The sequence below is a fragment of the Lynx canadensis genome, chromosome B1 (assembly GCF_007474595.2).
Source record: "Lynx canadensis isolate LIC74 chromosome B1, mLynCan4.pri.v2, whole genome shotgun sequence".
NCBI lineage: Eukaryota > Metazoa > Chordata > Mammalia > Carnivora > Felidae > Lynx > Lynx canadensis.
Window position 1 is genome coordinate 82084420 of NC_044306.2, and position 19611 is coordinate 82104030.

Below are 19611 nucleotides of genomic sequence, written 5' to 3' on the forward strand. Positions count from 1 at the left end.
TAAAAACAGCTTTTGTCTTATTTTATTCAATATACTTGAAATAATCATTCACAAATTTAACCTATCCTTAAAAATAGGCACTACTTATTTTAGTATAATCCCATTTATGTACAAAACAAACCCTTTACATATTCACACTTAGCTAAGTGCACAGAAAAAGCATAAAAGGATATATATTATTAAATGCAAACACTGGTAACCTCTGGGAGGGTAATGTGAGGAGAGGACATTTTATTAACATGTATTTCAGTAGGTTTGAATTTTTCACAACAAACATGTATTTATGGATTACTCATAAATTTTTAAAAGGCCTAAAGGGGACCAGTTAAGTCACATTCTCTATTGTCTGCATGTTAATTAACGCTTCTATGGTTTTAAGGAGCTCTAAAAGTTTGTTCAGTAATTTCTAATTTTCCTCTTTTACCTGCCCCATTAATTCATTTCAGTAAACTCTTTTCCTCACTTGTAGTATAAGTTCCAGTTCAGTGCACTAGAAGTGTAATTGAGAGTGGTTTCACACCACATCCCACTGTTCAAACTCAGGAACTTGAGATGCAGTAAGTTTTTAGAGCTCTTGCTACATACTATCCAAAACTCCAAAGTCAAACAGATGTAGATAATGTCCTCTAGATCCAAACGTGGAGATGAGTATATTTGGTACCAAGAGATATTTTACAATGCTATCTGGGGACTCGTTTGCATTAATGTCGCCTGTAATGTTGTCCTTGGCTGCCCATCAGAAACCTGTGGAAGTTTAATTACACAGATGCTTAGGCATCAACTCTAAATATTTTGAAGGAAGCAAATATTCTTTAGAATGCTTTTTCTAAATTTTGATCAATGATTACACAAACGTCTAAAGAATGACATTACTTGAGAGAATTATAGAATCTTATGGAATGCTGAAACTGAGTAATTCAGAGGAAAGTTAGGATTTTTTTCTGGCAGATGGGGGTGGTGTGTGGAAATGATTTTTGACGCTAAAACACACCGAAAACAACGTCGTAAACAATGCTAAGTTGGGAACATGGCCATTTTCCAACAGTGGGGTTTTGTAGTAATTTTACTTTGAAAGTCTAAACACACTGATAACATAGTGCAAAGACTGAAAAACAAGTAACAAATATAATCCTGATGTTTATTTATCAAATTTCATTAGTGGAGTCTTCGACCGGCTTTTAAAATAAGGGCAGTTTCATTATACTGGCATATTTGGCAAACTAGAAGTACGGAAAGCTTTTTCAAGATTTTTAAAAGGGAGCAACACTGGTCAGCATTTGGTACACGAATATGATAACACCTACTGAAATCTTCCCATACATCATGAAAACTTGGGAGGTAATTTGTATAGCTTGAAATGTCTTCATTTTAGAATGTTATATACAAAAAGGGCCTTAGCAAGAACAGAAAAGTGGCATTTTCTGTGTTCGTACTAATTTACAACACAACTGGCTTTTGATGTTACATTAAGTAAATTATACTTCAAGCTCCAGAGTATGTGGGGCATTAAAAACCTGATTCAAGTTTTATATGACAAAATTCCCAATAAATGTTTCTTTTAAGAAATGGCTTCTCAACATTCTCAGATTCAGTCTAGTCATCCAAGAAAAAGTAGTTTCCACTCTTCTTTTGTTCTACATCCTAAAAAAATAAAACAGAAGCAACAAAAATCAACACCATTCTCCTATACGTAGGGGTAGTCTTTCACCCAGTCTTGTTTAGCAGTGTTTACAAGTGTCTATACAACCTCCTCTGCACGCACTGTCTGCTTCTGGACATTTGTGGGTCCACTAAATCAAAGGCAGGATTACTACTTCTGCTAATCATCCCTACAACCAGAACACTTCCCTTGGTCCATCCTCAAGCAAAGCCTCTTCATAGAACATGCCTTACGTATGCATGTAAAATTCTGCTTTATAAAATACTATTTCCAGCTGAACTCTTGAATTCCATTTTTATCATTCTGACTTTAAACTCCCAGTCCAAAAGGTAACATTGTCTAGTTTGAGAACTGCCTATTACACAGAACTCATACAGAACTATTTTTTTCCCAGTTCAGTTTACAGACTGGCTTAAAACTGTAATTGTAATTTCCTTATCTTGGCTAGAGAGTAAGATAAATCATACCAAACAAAATACACAGTGAAGCCTAAAGGCATCAAGACACTGTTAGCTCTTTAAGAATACAGAATGTATATGTTGGCTTTGTCTCTGCTTTCCAAGAGGTCATACACTTTAGTGGAAAAGCTAGAGTACAAATATGAAAATAATAAAATCTAGTAAATGGTAGTATTAAAAACAAGGGCTAGAGGGCCATGAAGCATAAGCAGCATTTTAAGCAGGCACTGCAGGAGGTATTTAAAAACACAGAAACGCTTTTTTAGAGGTCATTTGCTTTTTTTCCCCAAGTGACCAATTATTATCTTCTAAAAAAAAAAAAAAAAAAACACGTTTCATAGTCTACATCAACTATAAGGAGCATAATCAATTATTTTATGTACACCAATGAAAAACGCTGCCAATTAAACTGACAAAATGTTTTTCCATTGTGTAGAATTTTATGCTCATTGAAGACGTTTGCTTGGATTCTTAAAATATTTTAATCAGGTGTTGCTCTCGTGCTCTTGAAAAATAGATAAGAGAAACCGGTCATTTGTAAAAACTCTATCAACAGTGAATTAGTGTAATTTTTCTGAAGATATTAAAAAGGCAAGTAAACTCAACACAGGCAGTACAACAGTGGGTACAACTCGAGATAACAGGTCTGAGTCCATGTAGCAATAGCAACTATATCAGAATTACTGCCTACCAGACTATTAAATGAGAAAAATATGAATCAGAATTAATGAAATGACAAAATTTTTTCATGAAAGTCTTCCAATTTGAAACATGCCTTTCAATGATTTATAATGAGAAATTAACCACGATTTAAGATAGTTTTTCTACATACCTTAATTGAATTGAGTTTGTTTATTCTTGGCCTATAGTTGTTTGGATCTCTTCTGAATGTAATTTCAAGCTGAGACAAAAACTTATTCATGCCAGCCAAAAGAGTTTGAGGACTAGAGGAAAAATAAGATCAACTGTGATTAAAATTCATCCCACCAAAGTTAACTACTTTTTGGGATTGAAGAGTATTAATATTAAGCATCACTGTTTTAATTCCTTAATCATATCTGGATAATAGTATATAATTATAGCATATTATAAATTAATTCTATGTTCAGAAGTGTCTTTCCTTGGAGTACTTAGTTTGGCTATAATATTTTGTGCAAAACAGACCCAGTTTGACCTGTGTTTCTAATCTGGAAAAAGAAACATTTAAGATGGAAGTTACTACTATAGAAAAACAAAAGATCATTAATTAGGAGATTACAGAATTTCAAATCTGACATTTATAGGAGATAAGAAAATTTAACAGAAAAGGTAAAGTTCACATCAGAAATCTGGCACTGGAGGGAGTATGTACAGCACAAGGGATTTTACTTGTACCTCCTTTTTCCATTTCTATGCATCATTCATCTTTTTTTACCCAAATTAGTTCTTAAATCACACTAAATTACATCATACTTGTGAAACACTTTAATAAGCATTTTTTGTAAATACAGATGATGGTTATTTAAGTAAGCTTTACAGAGTCTATGAAATTGCCCTGTCAAAGAAATATGGAATTCCCAATTGATGAACAAATTAAAATGAAAAGAAATTCTGGGAAGAAGCTCAGTACTTTTATTTTTTGGATGAATTATTCAAATAGCAACTCCTTTCTTCCCTAAAATCAGAGAACACATTGGAATCACACGAAATTGCTCTTTTTATAGGTAAAAAATAGCTGAATGTCAGTAATTTCATACGGTTCAACTTAACAGAGGGTTTTAAGCACTAAGACATTTCTCATAAACTGATTTCAATGTGAGACTTCTCTAAATTACAAGAGCTCTAAATCAGGCCAATAAGGAAAAATTAGAGAAAAAAAGGAGAAAAGGTAAAATCATTTTGACCCTGCTATAGATCAATACCAGATATTTGGGGTCCACTGTGAGCATTACCACTAGCAGTGTAAGTTGGGCAAATCATATAACCTTGTTTCCTTAACTGCTGTATGCAAAAACATCTATGGTTTTCAGGGAATTACCTGCAAAATCAAAATCCTAGTATGTTTTGAAAATCCAAATAATGAAGCAGACAAAAGTTAACTTTCAAGAAAAGCTGAGCAGCCCAGAGCTCTGCATGCTTATTCCCTAGGGTCAGGAATAAACTGAACTATATAGTCTGAACACTTCCATCCAGTATTCAATATGAATAATCCTGGGAGTCACAGAATCATTCTTAGAATTTCTGGCTACTTCTTTAAAAATTAAAATGGTATGAATGTTTATAAGCTTCTTGGAAAATTCTGAATAATACTTTTGTAACAGAACTTATAATTAGGCTTGAATATTTCAGAAAACAGTTGTACCTGTTTGCGACTGTGTTCTTAGATGGAATACCATCAAAGACGATGACTCGATCTGCTAGATAGGTGGCCATAATGAAGTCGTGTTCCACAACAAAGGCTGTCTTCTTAGCATGGAGTATGAAACTAAAATACACGATTTTGAACATGTTTCCAGTTTTACATGATCAAATATTCAAATGTATATTAAGCACCGTTGTATGCCAGTGCACATTAACTAAAAGTAATACTCTTAGTGGCAGGACATTACCGTTTGACAACTCGAGCTGCCATCAATCTTTGCTCAGAATCCAAATATGCAGATGGTTCATCAATTAAATAGACATCAGCCGGTTTGCCCAAACAAAGAGCTAAAGCTACTCGCTGCAGTTCACCACCAGATAACGTCTGCACCTATTTGGAGAAAAAAAGTTTAGCAAACCACACAGAGACACCCAAAGCTTAAAATAATAACATAATAAGAATCAAAATACATACTTCTTGATCGATGATGTTTTCAATTTGCAGAGGCTTCATCACATCAGTCACAAACTGTGGATGAGTGTATGCATCTCTTATTTTTTCATGTAGTAACTGTCGAACACTTCCCTGTTTTTAGTGAAAAAAGTATTGGAATTTTCAGTACAGAACTCCTCTATGTATCTTCACCAAGTTAAGCTCCAGAGCAAAAGTATATCAATTTACCACCCACAGATATGATAGTATTATGCTTCTCCATCCATCTATGGCGTGTCCTAAAATTATTAGAAACCCATCATGTCCAACAAGTAAAAACAATCTTAAAATCTTGAAGTAGTAAACAATGACTGTTTCAAGAAAGAAATCATTTGATAGGGCGCCTGGGTGTCCCAGTCAGGTAAACGTCTGACTCTTGGTTTTCGGCTCAGGTTATGATCTCACGGTTCGAGGGTTTCAGCCCTTTGGTCAGGCTCCGTGCTAAAAGCACAGAGCCTGCTTTGGATTCTCTGTCTCCCTCTTTGCCCCTCCCCTGCTTGCTCTTGATCTCTAAATAAATAAACAGTAAAAAAAAGAAAAAGTTTAAAAAGTTTAAGAAATCATTTGAGAATAGGAATAATGCTCAAGGTCAGTGTGGGTATCAAGTACCCTTAGGCAATCAGCAAGATAAGACAAAATGCATAATAGGGATGATTTCTAAAGATGTCATGTGCTTGTTATTTTAGGAGAGGGCCGAGTCTGAGAACTTAAAAGCTAAGCTTATACAAAGTACCAACGATAAAAATTTTTTTAAGTATTTATTTTTGAGAGCGCGAGTGTGAGCAGGGGAGGGGCAGAGAGAAAGGGAGAGAGAATCCCAAGCAGGCTCTGTATTGTCAGTGTGGAGCCCAACGTGGGGCTCAAACTCACGAACCGTGAGACATGACCTGAGCCAAAATCAAGAGTTGGACTAAGCTACCCAGGTGCCCCCAATGATAAAACTTTTAGTGTAAATCTAAGCAATCTCAAATAGGCCTAACAAAGTGAAGGCTGAGGTCCTGAGTGCAAATACCATAGTTAAGAAGTTCACTACAATACTTGCAGAACAAAAGGTTAACTTTGTTTTCAAGGTTCATATTTTAAAATTTATCAATTTTTTTTTTTATGATCAAATAACATTCAATCTCATGGATATAGCACATTGTGTTTATCCATTTACAATTGGTGGACATTGTGGTTGTTTTCCACTTTTTGGCTATTATGAATACATTTGTGTGCAAATTTTTGTGTTGAGATAGGTCTTCATTTCTCCTGGGTATGTATTTAGGAGTGGAAATGTTGGTTCATATGTAACTATGTTTAATCGTTAAGAACCTAAAACAAACAAAAAAATCCTAAGAACTGCCAGGTGTTTTTTTTTTTAAAGTGGCTCTACCATTTTACATTCCCATCAGCAATGTATGGGGTTCCAATTTCTCCACATCTTCACCAAAACTTGTTACTGTCTTTTTAAGTCATCCTAGTGGGTGTGCAATATCTCACTGTAGTTTTGATTTGCATTTCCCTAATGACTAATGGTACTGAGCATCTTTTCAGGTGCTTATTTAGCCATTTGAATATTTTCTTTGAAAAAATGTCTATTCAGGGGTGCCTGGGTGGCTCAGTCAGTTGACTTTTTTTTTTTTTTTGAGAGAGAGAGGGACAGGAGGAGAGAGAGACAGAGAGAATCTTAAGCATGTTCCATACTCAGTGCAGAGCTGACACGGGGCTCAATCCCACGACCCTGGGATAATGACTTGAGCTGAAATCAAGAGTTGGATGCTCAACCAACTGAGCCATCTGGGCGCCTCAAGCGTTTAACTCTTTTTTTTTTTTAAATGTTTATTTACTTTTGAGACAGAGGGCGAGTGAGGGAGGGGCAGAGAGGGAGGGAGACACAGGATCCGAAACTGGCTCTAGGCTCTAAGCTGGCAGCACAGAACCTGATGCAGGGCTCGAACCCAAGAAGCGTGAGATCATGACCTGAGCCGAAGTCGGACACTCATCTGACTGAGCCACCCAGGTGCCCCACCAAGCATTTGACTCTTGATCTCAGCTCAGGGATTGATCTCAGCTCAGGGATTGATTTTAGGATTGACTGCACTGGCTTCATGCTGGGTGTGGAGCCTACTTTAAAAAAAAAAAAAAAAAAAAAGTCTATTCAAATCCTTTGTCTGTTTTTAAACTGAGTTGTAACAGTTCTTTATATATATTCTGGATATGAGTCTGGATACGAGTATTATTAGATAAATGATTTGCAAATGTATTCGCCCATCTTGTAGGTGGCCTTTTATTTTCTTGCTAGTGTTATGTGGAAATGAATCAACGACTTATGTCTTAATTCTTTCTTTAGCCACTTTTGGTAAAACACAGAAATTTGGAGAATTTTGATACAGTGAAAGATTAAAGCTATAGGTGTGTGTGTGTGCATAAACTTTCCTTTAATAACCAAATAACAGAATAATAACTCACAGTTGATTTGGGACTGATTTTCTGTGGCTTATAACTGACATTGAGAACTGGTACTTCTCCTGCAAAATAATGCAAATAAAGAAGACACTGAAAATTACCCATATCTTCAAAGTTTCCTATGTGGGAAAAAGTAAAAACACAACGATGCAACAGTACCTCCTTCATCAGGCTTAAGTCTTCCAGCAAGCATTCTGATAAATGTGGTTTTACCAGTACCTGCCAACACAATATACATAACAAACAGACTTGTAAGATGCTTCATGTTTACTTAAAGTAAAACATTATGTACACTACTGGATTTTTTGAGAAATTAGTTTTAAAGGTATACACTGACACTACTCAATTCTGAAGCCTAAACAAAAATACTTGAAACTTTCATGATATGCTTCTGAAGTATCATTCGAAACTAATTAGAGGAATATAGACTAATAAATCTTATTAGTAACCATTACAAGTTTTGGGCTACTTTTTAAAAGACTTTTTTAGCTTAAATACCAATACAATTTATTGTTAAGGAATGTAATATTGTTATGATTGATACCATCATGTGAAAGTCCATTTGCATAAAACGCAACCCGGTTCAAAATTCTTCCATTACCTAAAGACTGAAATACATGGCAAAATCGTCGTAGAAAACTTCTCTTCTATAGACTTATAAGCTATAAGTATACAATTCAAATCTTTTTTTTTCAATCTTGAAAGCAATACCAGACATTTGGTACTCCAATTCAACTCACAGCCCTATTTATGACAGTAATCTAAAATTGAAAATTCAGGTAATAACAACTATTTACAAAGGTAGACTAGCCTGAATTTAAAATAATAAAAGCTCAAATGGAGGAATTCAAGAAAAAATCTTAAACTAGATTCCTTCTGAATTACCTTATTATTTTATCCTTTCCTTCCTCATCTGTTTCTAAGATGAATAAATCCCCTAATAATTTATACACAGAAAAACTAGCTTGGAAAAGTATCTTATTTTCACTAAAAGTTATGGAACAAAATATATGAAATATAAACTTGACTGGGTGGCAATGACATTAAATCATACAATGTTATAAAATGTGAACTACACTGAGAAATGTATGGATTCAGTCTAGCTCCCACTTACAACTGAGTCAAAATTTTTCATGGAGTAGCTGAAACAAAGTAACTGGATAAACAGAACAGACTTCCAAATATCACAAAGTAAGGAAAACTTACCATTCTCCCCCAGCATCACCATGATTTCAGAATCTGTAAACTCTCCAGCTACAATTGCTAGCTCAAACTCTCCCATTTTCTTCTTCATTCCAGGATATTTATACATACACATCTTTTTAACTTCTTCTTCATTTGCTGTCTCAGCCACTTTAAAAACAAGTGATGCATCTCTGAATCTCAAGTTTTCTGTTGGAACGTAGCCATCCAAAAAAATGTTTATGCCTGTTGGAAAGTCATTGACAAAAGATTAGTGAAGGTCATTTAAAGACTAATCTTTTCCACAGCAAGAAATTATCATATAAAACCCAAAATCCTAGGCTCTCCTGGGAGCAATCTAAGCACAGATTTCAAATATCTGTGAATTTGTGGTAACATGCAGTGACAACAGGGTGTCTTATGTATTTGATACAAGTTTAAAAAACTTAAGCATATATATACAAAGAGTATCTTTTCACTAATGATGTGATTTTTATATAAGATTTTCTTCCCCATCAGGTTTTGTGCAAAAGAATATGGTGCCGTTTCTGTTTTTTTTAAATCAAAACTTGTGATTTTTCTCAAAAAATGACAAGTAAAAAATGGGAGTATTTTCATAGACTGACATAAAATAATGCAGTCTGGAGAATAATTTTTTAAATAAACAAGTTATGAATATGCATTTTCACATGAGATCTAGATACCATAAGCTGAAGTTCTAAAATACTACATGTTTTCAGATTAATTTTACAGGTTTGCAACACATTTATAATAATGAACTTCATTTAACATTTTTTTTGGCTTCACTGTACAAAAATATACACCATTATCTAAACATTTTTTAGTGACTGAAAGAAAACTAACATATTGTGCACGAGAATCCCTCCATATTAAAACTGTGAAGATGTGCAATGGCAGACACAGAAATGAAAAAGTGGATTACATGGGAAAAATGCAAAGATCTATTTTCAGTGATTCCTATATTTAAAATAAAAGAAAGATAGTAGCTCAAGTCTGGAAGGTCTCGAAAGAAAGCTTGAGGATGTTATTCATCTCATCTGGAACTCAGAGCCCTATCTGGGGGACTACAGCCTCCACCTAGAACACAGGTGTTCAATATTTGCTGAAAGAATAAATTCATCCTGCCAAAATTAGTATTTTTTGATCATAAAACTCTTTAAAAATTATAAATGTGAGGTTAAAAAAATTAAAACCAAAAGTTAGAAAGGAACATAGACTTGACGGAAACCTTAGTAGCCACTGATTCCAAATGCCTAATTTATCAGGTAAGGAAATGGAAGACTCAGAAAATTGTGTGCAAAGAGACATTAAAAAACCAGCCTTTCCATTTCTACTGTAAAACTTGTCAATCTAAAACTGAGTCTAAGCTATAACTATCTTTAGAGCTCAAAGAGAGCTTTTACGTTATGTATGACATTAATTTCAGTATATTAAAGCAGAAAGAAGGAAAGTTTACTAGAATTGTTTTAACAAACGAGGCACATTAAAAGCTTCAGCAGGAACCATTTCTTAAATGGAATAGCTTTTAGGGGCACCTGGGTGGCTCAGTCAGTTAAGCATGCGACTCTTGGTTTTGGCTCAGGTCATGATCTCATGGTTTGTGAGATCGAGCCCGGCATCTGGCTCTGTACTGACAGTGCGGAGCCTGCTTGGGATTCTGTCTCTCCCTCTCTGTCTGCCCCTCCCTGGCTCGCTCTCTCTGAAAACAAAACAAACAACTTAAAAAAAAAAAAAAAAGGCATAGCTTTTAGACAAGGCATTTATAACTACAATTGTGAAGAGTGAATGCCAGGAACCTACTTCATTATCAATGCAATTCTGGACCTACTACAAGGTATAGAATAGATAATAAATACTTGCTAATTGAGGAGAATAAAAAATTAATAACTTTCTGATATCATCTCTTAAGACTATTGGAAAGAAAATTAAGCAATCTCACAAATTTTTTCCTGAACATATGCATCTGTTTATCTCAAAGGTACAAGCAGATAAGTACTTACGTATCTCAAAAATTATTCTTGAAGAGATTGTTTTAAAAAGGAGCCTGCCTAACCTAGGCATCTACATACAAGACTACATGAATAATTATTCTTATAAAATAGGAATTTTTTCAAACTATGAACTAGGTAGTCTTTTTGTCAGTTGAAGGCACAGCTGAAAAGATGAAATATAAAGAAAAGAGGAGAAAGAAATCAGTGGTAGGAAATGGCAAAGAAATTAAAAAGAAAAAGGCATACTAGGTGGAGAATGCACTGATATTTGTTTCAGGAGCCACTTAGTAGTAGGTTAGTTTTTAGTTTTGCCTAACTTGCTTAGGTGGAGAAGAGACACAGAAAAGAGACACCATAGAGTCCCTCTTTCCTGACAGTAGAAGGAATAAATGAAAATAGGCTTACTAAGCTATTTTATTAGGCTTCTATCTAGTTACTCATTAAACTATATGACACTATCTTGTTTTAATTTAATACACTTACTATCTTATTAGACTTCTAGACAGTCTTAAGTTCTACAAACTTAAGACACAGATTATAGAAAAATTTGAAAAATGGGAACAAGATGAGCACTAATTAAGAGTTTCACTACTGGTTTTGGCCTTTCAAAGATAAAGCTGAAGATGATAAATACTAGAAGTTGTAGAAGCCAAAATATAATAAAAACTTTTAAGATAGCAAACAGTGAAACTGATACAGCATTTCTACCCATTGCAATAGAAAATTCTCCAAAAAGAAAGTTTTGAATAACAAACAATGTACATAACCTTATATATACATTGTTGAGTGATTAACTTCCATTAAGACTGGAGTTTTGGATAAATATTAGAGCAACACGTAACTGCTGAATATCAACAATACATTTTCTAAGCATTAGAGTGAAATAATACAGCAATGTGGAAATAGTTTTTCAAGTTACCTTCTCTTACACTAAAAGGCATAGTGACAACACCGTAAGCACTTGGTACGCCATATAAACAGCAGATGAAGTCCGAGAGATAGTCTAATACACTTAGATCATGCTCCACCACAATGATATATCTGCAAATCAATACAGATTTTTATTTTTAAATGTAACATAACATATAAAATAAAATTATATTTAATTACAATTTAAACTCTTACACAGAACAGTATAAATTCCAGGAAAACAGATATGTTAAAAAAATTAAATGTAAAGACCATACTAAACCAAAGCCGTAAGACATTAAATAAGACTCTATCAGTCTTCCTATTTCAAATTGTTTTCCTAAACTAAAAAAAAAGTTAGTATGAAACAGTCTATGGAGACATGAAATAAGTGTGTTTTGCCAAAAAACCCCCACATTTTTAAATAAACTTTACAAAGACACAATTACAATAGATTTAAATCTGATGTAGCTTAAACTGTTTATTATGCTATTCATCTTGCACGTTAATAAGCCCTTACAGTTGTCCTGTCCCATCTGTTAGCTGTGGTAGGGGAATACAGAGAATATGACAGAATGCTTAACCTGAGAACTTCCAAGTTAGCTGGAGAAGACAAGGAATAGACATGAAACATAACCAAAAAACCCCGAAAAAACAAAAAAAAACTACACAGCTACACATGTTCTCTAGATATAAAATCCAGTGAAGGCCAAGGAAATAGGTTAGTGTGTACTGGAGCACTCTGTAAGTGGGACAGTATCTGACGTGACTTTTGAAGTGGTAAGAAAAAAGTATTGCTGGCATACAAACTATCAGGTAAATAATGGTCATGACACTTTTATGCAGCACTTTATTCCTATTCAAGTTAGTTCAAAATGTTAAAAAAAGCAATGTCCTACAGACACTTCAAATTCCAACTTATGTTTCCTGTACAAATAAAAATTCTCCATATTTATATTAATGCAATCATCATTCTCATAAAATAGGACTAACCTTATTCCTAACATACTGTTTAAATTGTCAAGTCTGTCAACTCTTTCTCAACGATGTCTTGTGCATTTATTTCATCCTTTTCTTTTTTCTAAATTCTAGTTCAGGCTCTCACATTTCTTTCAACATTTCTATAAACTTTTAACAAACCTCACTCTTTTCAGGTTCCCAGATATGGCTCTCAGTTGCAAATAAAACAAATTAATGTCCTAAGACTTTGTTTCAAAACTCTCCAAAACTTCAGCTATTATTTTTCCCCATGTACATATAAGGCACACTGAAAAATGGATCTTTCATTGTTTCCTGAATAATCCACTTTTCCACTTCTGTGTGTCTAAGAGTTATTCCTTCTCCTGAATGTTCTCCTGTCTAAATCCTCACCTGCTGAAATCTTACTCAATCCTTTAAGGTCCATCACAAATCCTACCTTCTGTAGGGTCCCCTTGATATTACGCAAATGAGCTTTCTTTCCCCAACTCCTGACCCCCTGTAACTCTGAACTGATATTTGGATTTTTATTTTTTATTATTTTTATTTATTTCTTATTTTTATTTATTATTGAGGACCTCGGCAACTTGTCCCTAAATTGTGTGAAGTCAGACTATATAATACATTTTAGCACCTCTATGATTTTTAGTCTTGTGCTATGTACCAAAGAGCTGTTTAATAAAGTTGTTGGGTAATGAAGATTTTGGACTTCTGCTAATTGGCAATGGGGCAAAATAGTTAGGTTCTTAAACAACATTGTCCAGTAAAACTTTCTATGGTTATGAAAATATTCCCTATGTGCAGCATGTGGAATGTGGGTAGACTGACTGAAGGAATGAATTTTTAATTTCAATTAAAACAGTAACATGACTAGAAGGTATAGCACAGTTCTAGAATAAGAGAACGGTAAGAAAAAACATTTCAGAAAGATTAATCTGTCAAGAAGAAAGAACCACTGGCTTTTTTTAAGGAAACTCCCATAGCAATCTAGGTATCAGATAGTAAGAGGAATGAAAAAGAAAATGGGGGCATGTTTAATTATGAAAAGAAAATATTAAGAGCAAATGTTTACTACCACATTGGTAGTAAGAAGCATCAATAAAAATGGCAAATCACCCAAGTGAGCCAGTACTCATCCTGCCTTGGTGTTTTTTTGGCAATGTTCCATTATCTGGACTAACTGTCTATTTCTTACCATTAAAGCCTTCTAGATACCATGTAAGGCAGCATAGTATTACCTAGTGGCTTTAAAAAAAATTTTTTTTTAAGTTTATTTAGAGAGAGAGCACAGAGCCCGTTGTGGGGCTTGAACCCACGAAACTGAAACCTGAGAGATCTGAGCTGAAACCAAGAGTCAGATGCTTAACCGACTGAGCCACCCAGGCGCCCATCTAGTGGCTTTTAATTTGCTTTGAAAAGAAGGAAAAAAACCATGTCATACATTCTGCTATCCCTACTTTTAAATGGAGCTTATGAAGAAGTCCAAAATGTAAGAAAGAATTAAGTGAGCCAGCCACTCTATTTCCTAACGGTTTGGAAAGAAACAAATCTGTAGCATAATGAGAAATTTATGCTGTGAACTCCTACAATTAATTTTGGATTACAGTTGGGTTTTTTTGTTTGTTTGTTTTTACACATGATTTTTAATTTAACTGAAGATGTTCTTAGAGGACAAATTCTAAAAAAATCTCATGCATTTAGTGTCCTTTCTCCAATCCATCCTCTATTTCTTGGCTTTTTGTTTTTTTTTTTTTAAGGAAAGGATAGCCAATCTTTTTATAGCATTACAGACTGAACACTGCCTTGACACATCCCAGAATTTCAGAATCCAAAGAATGTGAAAATGTCTAAATAATTTTCTTTACTTTGTCAATCTAATTTGTTTTGACATGTTATCCACATTATAATTACAGTTACTGCCCTCTCAAAATAGAAGACTGTAATGATTTGCCTGAACATTTGTATATTAAGATACATGTCATCTGGTTGTAAATTACGTATCTTTTTAGTTCTCCTTTTTATTATGGTTAGGACATTATTTGATATTTTAAAAAATTATGTGTGAAAGTAGGTATGAGCTATGACTTTCATAATAAATAAATATAAAAATATTTCATAAAAGGGCTAAGGTTGAAAACTACTGACTTGACTACTTGTATGTTCTTTTCTTTACCAGATTGATAAATCCTTGAATACCGGGACTGTATCTTATATTCTTATATTCCTCAAAGAGCCTATCATAATATCCAGGCCTATGTATGATGTGAAAATTATAGCTACTATTTGGCTCAATTTAGATTATCTCTTTATCACTGATTCTAAGTTTCACTTCAAAGTATGTATGTGGATCATTTGCTTCTTGAATCTAGAGAGTCAAATTTTTCAATTCTGAAAAATTCTCAGCCACGATCTTTTTCATGGCTTCATTTTTCAAACTCCTATTCAGATATATGTAAACAGTCCTTTTCATTCCATTCTCTAACCCTCCTTTCTGAACTCAATCTGAGTTCAATCTCATTCTCTGTTGTATTCTGGTAATTTGCACAGATCAACTTTTTGGGTTTCTAACAGTCTTTTCTGTTATCCCTAACCTGTCTAATCTATGCATTTAGGTTTTTTTTTTTTTTTTTGTATTTTTTTAAACGTTTACTCATTTTTGAAAGAAAGCACATGAGTGGGGGGAGAGACAGAGAGCAGGAGAGGCAGAGAAAGAGGGGTCAGAGAGGATCCAAAGTGGGCTCTGCACTGACAGCAGTGAGCCTGATGCAAGGCTCAAACTCACAAACCACAAGATCGTGACCTCAGTTGAAGTCCAATGCTCAAATGACTGAGCCACCCAGGCACCCCAGTGAGTTTTTTTTTTTTTTTTAAAGATTTTATTTTGGGGGCACCTGGGTGGCTCAGTGAGTTGAGCGTCTGACTTTGGCTCAGTTTACAATCTCACCATTTGTGGGTTTGAGCCCCGCATTGGGCTCTGTTGACAGCTCAGAGCCTGGAGCCTGCCTTGGAATCTGTTTCTCAAAAATAAACATTAAAAAAATTTTTTAAAGATTTTCTTTTTAAGTAATCTCTACACCCAACATGGGGCTGGAACTTACAACCCTGAGATACAGTTGCATGCTCCACCGACTGAGCCAGCCAGGTGCCTCTGTCCATTGAATTTTTTATGTCACAGCTATACTTTCAATTTCTAAATCTGAGTTTTTTGAACATTTACCTATTGCCTTTTTCTGGTACCATATTCTTAGGGTTTTGTATCCTTTTTTATGTTTGTATTTTATTATTTTTTTTAAAGTTTATTTGAGAATGTGAGAGACAGCGTGCACGTGCAGGAGGAGGGTTAGAGGCAGAGACAGAAGGAGAGAGAATTCTAAGCAGGCTCCGTGCTGTCAGTGCAAAGCCTGAGGCGGGGCTCAAACTCACAAACTGTGAGATTATGACTTGAGCGGAGATCAAGATTCAGACACTTAACCGACTGAGCCACTTGGGGGCACCTGTGGGGTGTATTTTAGATACAACTATTTTATAGTTTGAGAATGTCACCTGACCTCCTTGAAGGTCTAATCCTGTTGTCTGTTGTGTCTACTGCCTCCTTTGCAGATGCTTTCCTCTTAATCATTTTTAGCTCATGAGTCTTTACTTGTAGGAATCCTGTGACCAGGGTTGAGGGCATATCCCTGCAAAGTGATTTTATATTTGCTTCTGCTAGGTACCATAGGACAGGACTAAAGATTCTGAGACCCTCTTTGTATGTTACTTTCTTACTGTGAAGAAGATTATCCCGATTATCTAAATTTCGATTCCATATTCTAGCCATATTCTAGTCTCTTCTTTGTAATTTATAGTTCTTTGGTTTTTGATCCCTAGGGATTTCTCTTGCATTCTGTAATAGCTGGAGATTAAATTAGTCATTAATGAGAGGCACAAAAAATACTACACAGAAAAAAATCCCACAGTTTTGCCATGTAGTAAATTTGTAACCTAGAACAAATAACTACCTTATCTGACCTTAATCTTCCTCATCTACAAAATGGGAATACTACCAAAGAGTCTAACACACAAGACTGCTATGAGGCTCAAATGAGAGAATGGATTTAAAAACTGAAAATTACAAAAGTATCCCATAACTACAAGGTGCTGTGATTACTTAACAGGTTATTAAGAACTATGGAGTTCAGTAAGACCCTAAATAACCAGAGTTACTGTGGTGATCCTTATAATGTTGTAAATTTTGTGTGTGTTTGAGTGACATATTCATTTGAGAATCTGGTAAAAGCTAAGAATCTGCCTCCCAGAAATCCATACACAGATGCCAGAACTTTCAAATCATTCCAAAGTATTCCTACGCTCTCTGGAGACAGGCATTAAATAGCAGGTAGTAAATAAGTCTTGCATAAAGAACATCTGTTCTAGATAGAGGAAGGTAAATACCAGTGGTGGCTCTAAATAACTGATAGAAAACATACATACATATGACATTGATGGCCCCAGTGTTTAATCTTTAGAAATCTGTATAACTCCCCAAACAAAATAAGACAGACATACCAATCTATACTCACCTATCTGGATTTATGAGAGATCGTATAGTGATAGCAGCCTTTAAACGCTGCTTGACATCTAGGTAACTAGAAGGTTCATCAAACATGAAACTATGAGAAAGAAAAGCAAACACAATGATTTGTAAGGCAAATAGGATATAATTCTATCTTACATGATATTTTAAAGCTCTGTAATATAGTTTCTGATTTAACAACAACCATACTCTCTTACACCAATGAGGAGTCCACTGCGTAAGAGTAAGAACTTTTGTATTCTGTTCAGAAGTAGAAAGAAAAAAAACTGCAAAAGCAGGGCTGCATTATCAAGCCTGGGGAGACTCTGATTAAGCTAATGTACAAAGTGTTATTGCCTCATGAAAAAATATTCTGATAAAGTCTGAAGTAATTCAGACAGCTTTGCTCTTGATTAAAGTCCATTGCATTAAAGCAAATGAGTTTTTGAAAAGGAGGGCACCGCACAGAATTATAGAACACTTTGTGGAAAAGGGCTAGCCTGCACTGCATGTCAGAGTAGGAATGTAGAAAAAGGTGGGAGCAATATATCTGGGAAAAGAGAGGCACTAGAAGGTAGGAAGGAAACTCCTTCTTCCCTTTTCTCTCTCACATGACATGCCACCCTGATTTAGGGTAATCTAAAAGACCTGTTTTACTTGAGGTATTTAAAAACCTTGCTGGCCTGGTTGGAGAGCTTAAGTTTAAAAAAATATCCTTTTATGTACAGAGTTTATGTAATATGCAACTGATCATATTAAACAGCACTGTAACCCATAAATTGTGCAGTACTTATCTAAATAAATGAGTTACTCTCCCCCTTTGGGAATAACAGGGAATGGCAATGGATGCATAAATGTTTCAACATCTTAGCTCAAAAGCAGAACCTTAGATACTATTTCTGTTAACTTCTCTCAAAAGCAATGCCTTAATGGTATTACAAATAAAAACTCTAAAATAAAGATTAAGACGTACAAAATTTGCAAAGCAACCTACATATCAGCCTTCTGTATGCAAACGACAGCACAAGCAAATCTCTGCAACTCTCCTCCTGAAAGATCTTCAACATTTCGTTCTTTTAGATGGGTTAAATCTACAAAGAATATAGAGGCATTGTGTTCAATGTTGTTAAGTTTTCTTTTACCTCTTCTAGGCAAAATGTATATATCGCACATCATTCTGGGTATGAATGATATTTCAGTTGAAAACTGTTAATGTAAAAAGTGAATACAACAATTCCCAGAGATTTTCCCCTGTATTTCAGTAATCTATATGATAAGTATCTATCTTTATGAGTTAAGTTCAGGGCCTATTAAAGCATGAACACAAAACAAACTCTTACCAAGCTGTTGACATACAATTGCTTGTGTCTTTGTTTCATCCTTTCGGTCCAAAATAGATCCCACTGTCCCCTATCATAATACATCAGAAATAGTTACTACTATTTTCCTTCAATGTTAAAAAGTTACAAAGCAAAATAAGTTTAGTTTGATACATATTTTATACCTCCACAGATACCTAAAATACATAAATTCCTCCTAAAGAGCAACTGACCTTTGCAGCCTTGGGAATCTGGTCTACATACTGAGGTTTGATAATGGCTTTTAGGTCATCTTCTAGAATCTTGGTAAAGTAATTCTGCAATTCGGATCCACGGAAGTAAGTCAAAATTTCTTGCCAATCAGGTGGATCCTAGAAATATAATTATCTGAATTTAATAATACATAATAATGCAAAAAAGAGGACTATTACACAGTTGACTCCTGAACAACATGGGTGAATTTTTTTTGATATCTATAATAAAGTACCATAAATCTATTTTCTCTTCCTTATGACTTACTTAATATTGATAACATCTTCTTTTCTCTAGCTTGCTTTACCTTAAGACTATAGTATATAATACATGTACAAGATAGGTAACTATTTATGTTACTGGTGTAAGGCTTCTGGTCAACCAAAGGGTATTAACAGTTAAGTTTTGGGGAGTCAAAAGTCATACACAGATTTTTGACTGTGTGTGGAGGGGGGGTCATGACCCCTAACCCTCGCATTGTTCAAGGGTCAACTGTACATCCAAATAGAAGCCTTCTGTCTTTTAAAACTTCATTAACAGTTTAAGGAAGTTCATATTTATCAGTAGCATTAACAGATCTTAATTAAAAAGGAGTTTCATCTATATATTATTTCTCAGCATTAATGAATGATACTGAAAATAAGAACATTAAAAAAATTACATCCTTTCCTTCAAAGTCTCACAAAACTGACCTAAGTATTCATTTTCTTGAAGTAGTATACATACATCATACTTTCCAAGGTTTGGCTTTTGCTTTCCTGCTAAAATTTTTAGAGCAGTTGACTTTCCAATTCCATTAGTTCCAACTAATCCTAAAACTTCACCTGGACGAGGGATAGGCAACCTGTCATTAAGTATACAAAAATGGATAAATAAATAAAACTAGGATTTAGGTAGAAAAAGCTACATAATACCATAATCATGTATTTTAATGCACTTGCACTCCACACACATCCATTAATAAGCTAAGAGATATATGCCAGATATTATTGGCTATTAGAAAAAAAA

At 34.5% G+C, this 19611-nt stretch overlaps 1 protein-coding gene across 1 annotated transcript in view; it reads right to left on the reverse strand.

Moving 5' to 3' along the window:
- Positions 1–19611, reverse strand: part of ABCE1 (ATP binding cassette subfamily E member 1) — a 31211-nt gene continuing 11600 nt past the window's right edge. Inside the window, exons 5-18 of the mRNA XM_030312994.1 lie at positions 19330–19447; positions 18585–18722; positions 18373–18442; positions 18027–18123; positions 17040–17129; positions 11513–11634; positions 8606–8827; positions 7559–7618; positions 7403–7461; positions 4934–5044; positions 4707–4849; positions 4460–4582; positions 2951–3062; positions 1–1641 (exon numbers count right to left, since the gene is read on the reverse strand). Of these exons, the coding sequence (XP_030168854.1) occupies positions 1594–1641; positions 2951–3062; positions 4460–4582; positions 4707–4849; positions 4934–5044; positions 7403–7461; positions 7559–7618; positions 8606–8827; positions 11513–11634; positions 17040–17129; positions 18027–18123; positions 18373–18442; positions 18585–18722; positions 19330–19447 (1513 nt within the window). The 3' untranslated portion in view covers positions 1–1593. The remainder of the gene's footprint in view (positions 1642–2950; positions 3063–4459; positions 4583–4706; positions 4850–4933; positions 5045–7402; positions 7462–7558; positions 7619–8605; positions 8828–11512; positions 11635–17039; positions 17130–18026; positions 18124–18372; positions 18443–18584; positions 18723–19329; positions 19448–19611) is intronic.